The 2,366-nt window shown below is 52.4% G+C and overlaps 1 protein-coding gene across 1 annotated transcript in view; it reads left to right on the top strand.

Annotated features, from left to right (window-relative positions):
- The window catches only part of CHD3 (chromodomain helicase DNA binding protein 3), a 60,708-nt gene that overhangs the window by 5,479 nt on the left and 52,863 nt on the right, over nt 1-2,366 (top strand). Inside the window, exon 8 of the mRNA XM_018560997.1 lies at nt 1,130-1,300. Within this exon, the coding sequence (XP_018416499.1) occupies nt 1,130-1,300 (171 nt within the window). The remainder of the gene's footprint in view (nt 1-1,129; nt 1,301-2,366) is intronic.

The raw sequence follows: 2,366 nt of genomic DNA, 5'->3' as shown, positions 1-2,366 counted from the left end.
AGTTATTCACCAATTGTCCATTACCAGGATGCTCATTCATCCAAGATCCACATACAAGGCCAGCGAATCCTATGTTGTACTTTTCTCGCCGACCACTCTTCCACTTGCATGTCCTGTTTCGCAACAGCCGTCTTTGTTTTGTTTGTCCCCCTGCCAGCAGTGACAGAACAACTCAGATCTTCCTGTTCCCTCTTCCAGCAGTGACAGAACAGCTCAGATCTTCCTGCTCCCTTCTCCCAGCAGTGACTCAGCAACTCAGCTACCCCTGCTCCCTTCTCCCAGCAGTGACTCAGCAGCCCAGCTACCCCTGTTCCCTCTTCAAGCAGTGACTCAGCAGCTCAGCTTACCCTGTTCCCTCTTCCAGCAGAGACTCAGCAGCTCAGCTTACCCTGTTCCCTCTTCCAGCAGTGACTCAGCAGCTCAGCTTACCCTGTTCCCTCTTCCAGCAGAGACTCAGCAGTTCAGCTTACCCTGTTCCCTCTTCCAGCAGTGACTCAGCAGCTCAGATCTTCCTGTTCCCTCTTCCAGCAGTGACTCAGCAGCCCAGCTACCCCTGTTCCCTCTTCCAGCAGTGACTCAGCAGCTCAGCTTACCCTGTTCCCTCTTCCAGCAGAGACTCAGCAGCTCAGATCTTCCTGTTCCCTCTTCCAGCAGAGACTTAGCAGCTCAGCTTACCCTGCTCCCTCTTCCAGCAGTGACTCAGCAGCCCAGCTCACCCTGTTCCCTCTTCCAGCAGAGACTCAGCAGCCCAGCTTACCCTGTTCCCTCTTCCAGCAGAGACTCAGCAGCTCAGCTTACCCTGTTCCCTCTTCCAGCAGAGACTCAGCAGCTCAGCTACCCCTGTTCCCTCTTCCAGCAATGATTCGGCAGCTCAGTTCCCATGCTGCCCTCTCCAATATACAGGTGGACAATGGTGGGCAGAGTTAGCACTTGGCTCCTTCTGTCACTTCCTGCCATAGTTCATGGTTCGGGAGTCCTGGCGTGTTCAGTGTTCCTGTCCATTTTAGGGGGGACGGTTCCACTTGCATATATACATGTTTTAGGTTGGCTGATCATTTCACGGAGGGCGGCGATTTTATTTCTTTGTTTTCTGTCTTTTGTGTCTCGTTCTGTAGTTGTCGTGGAAGAGACCATCTCTGCTGGTGAGGGATACGAGACCGACCACCAGGACTACTGTGAGGTCTGCCAGCAGGGGGGTGAGATTATCCTGTGTGATACCTGTCCGCGAGCCTATCACCTGGTGTGCCTGGAACCGGAGCTGGAGCGAGCCCCTCAGGGCAAATGGAGCTGCCCTCATTGTGTATGTTATCACGCCATCATTTAGGGTATTGTTTTTCGAAATTGAGTAGACTATTGCAGTCGGGTGTGCACACAAAAGTACAAATACACATGCGTGTGTATATATATATACAGATGCCCCTCGGGTTACGATCAATCGAGTTATGATGTACAGTAAACTCCCAGTTATTCGGCACCCACGGATCAGTAGGTGCCGGATAACTGTAGCTTCCGGTTGCTTGAGAGTTAATATCTCTCAAGCAACCAGACCCGAGGCTCTCCGCTTCCCTATTTCACCCGCTTCCGCAGCCGGCAGGTGAATGTAAACGGCCGGGATCAATAGCAGGACTGCTATTGGCTATTTCAAATTGCAATAGCCAATAGCAGGCTGGCTATTGCACCCGCCCACTGAGCAGAGGAGCGGACCTGAGAGAGAACATTCTCTCTCAGGTCCACTCCTCCTCTTAGAAGGCGGGGATTCAATAGCCAGCCTGCTATTGGCTATTGCAATTTGAAATAGCCAATAGCAGTCTTGCTATTGATTCCCATTGTGCGCTGTCTGCTGCTGACCGCGGCAGTACAGTACACAAGAGAACTCGGTCTGCAATATTCGCTTTATGATGGATTTTCCGGAACGTAACCTGAGGAGTGTGTGTGTGTGCGTGCGTGTGTGTGTGTGTGTGCGTGTGTGTGTGTGTTTTTTGGCTGAAATTGCATCCCTAGTCTCTCTCCTCCCCGCTGGGCGCTGCTCTGTGTCCAATCAGGAAACCATCCTGGGTGTTTTGCAGTGTCCCCTCATGTGGTCCCCCAGCAGCACAGGGAATGCTGATCGCCTCCGTTGCCTGGTTTCCTGATTGGAGCAGCGTAAGCAAATGTGATAATGATATTATATTTATATGAAGATGTTGCTATTAGGTGTTTATTCACGTTTTCTTGAAGCCACTCCATCAGTGGCGTCACAAGGGGGGTGCGGCCTGCACCCGGGTGACACCATTGGAGGGGGTGACACCAAAATGGCTGACAGTCATTTTGGTGTCGCCCCCCTCTGAAAAGTCGGGCGCTCGGTCATGGACCGCACGCGCGACCGG

The sequence above is a fragment of the Nanorana parkeri genome, unplaced genomic scaffold (genome assembly GCF_000935625.1).
Source record: "Nanorana parkeri isolate BGI_ZX_2015 unplaced genomic scaffold, ASM93562v1 scaffold491, whole genome shotgun sequence".
Taxonomy (NCBI): domain Eukaryota; kingdom Metazoa; phylum Chordata; class Amphibia; order Anura; family Dicroglossidae; genus Nanorana; species Nanorana parkeri.
This window is presented reverse-complemented; position numbering and strand designations above follow the sequence as displayed.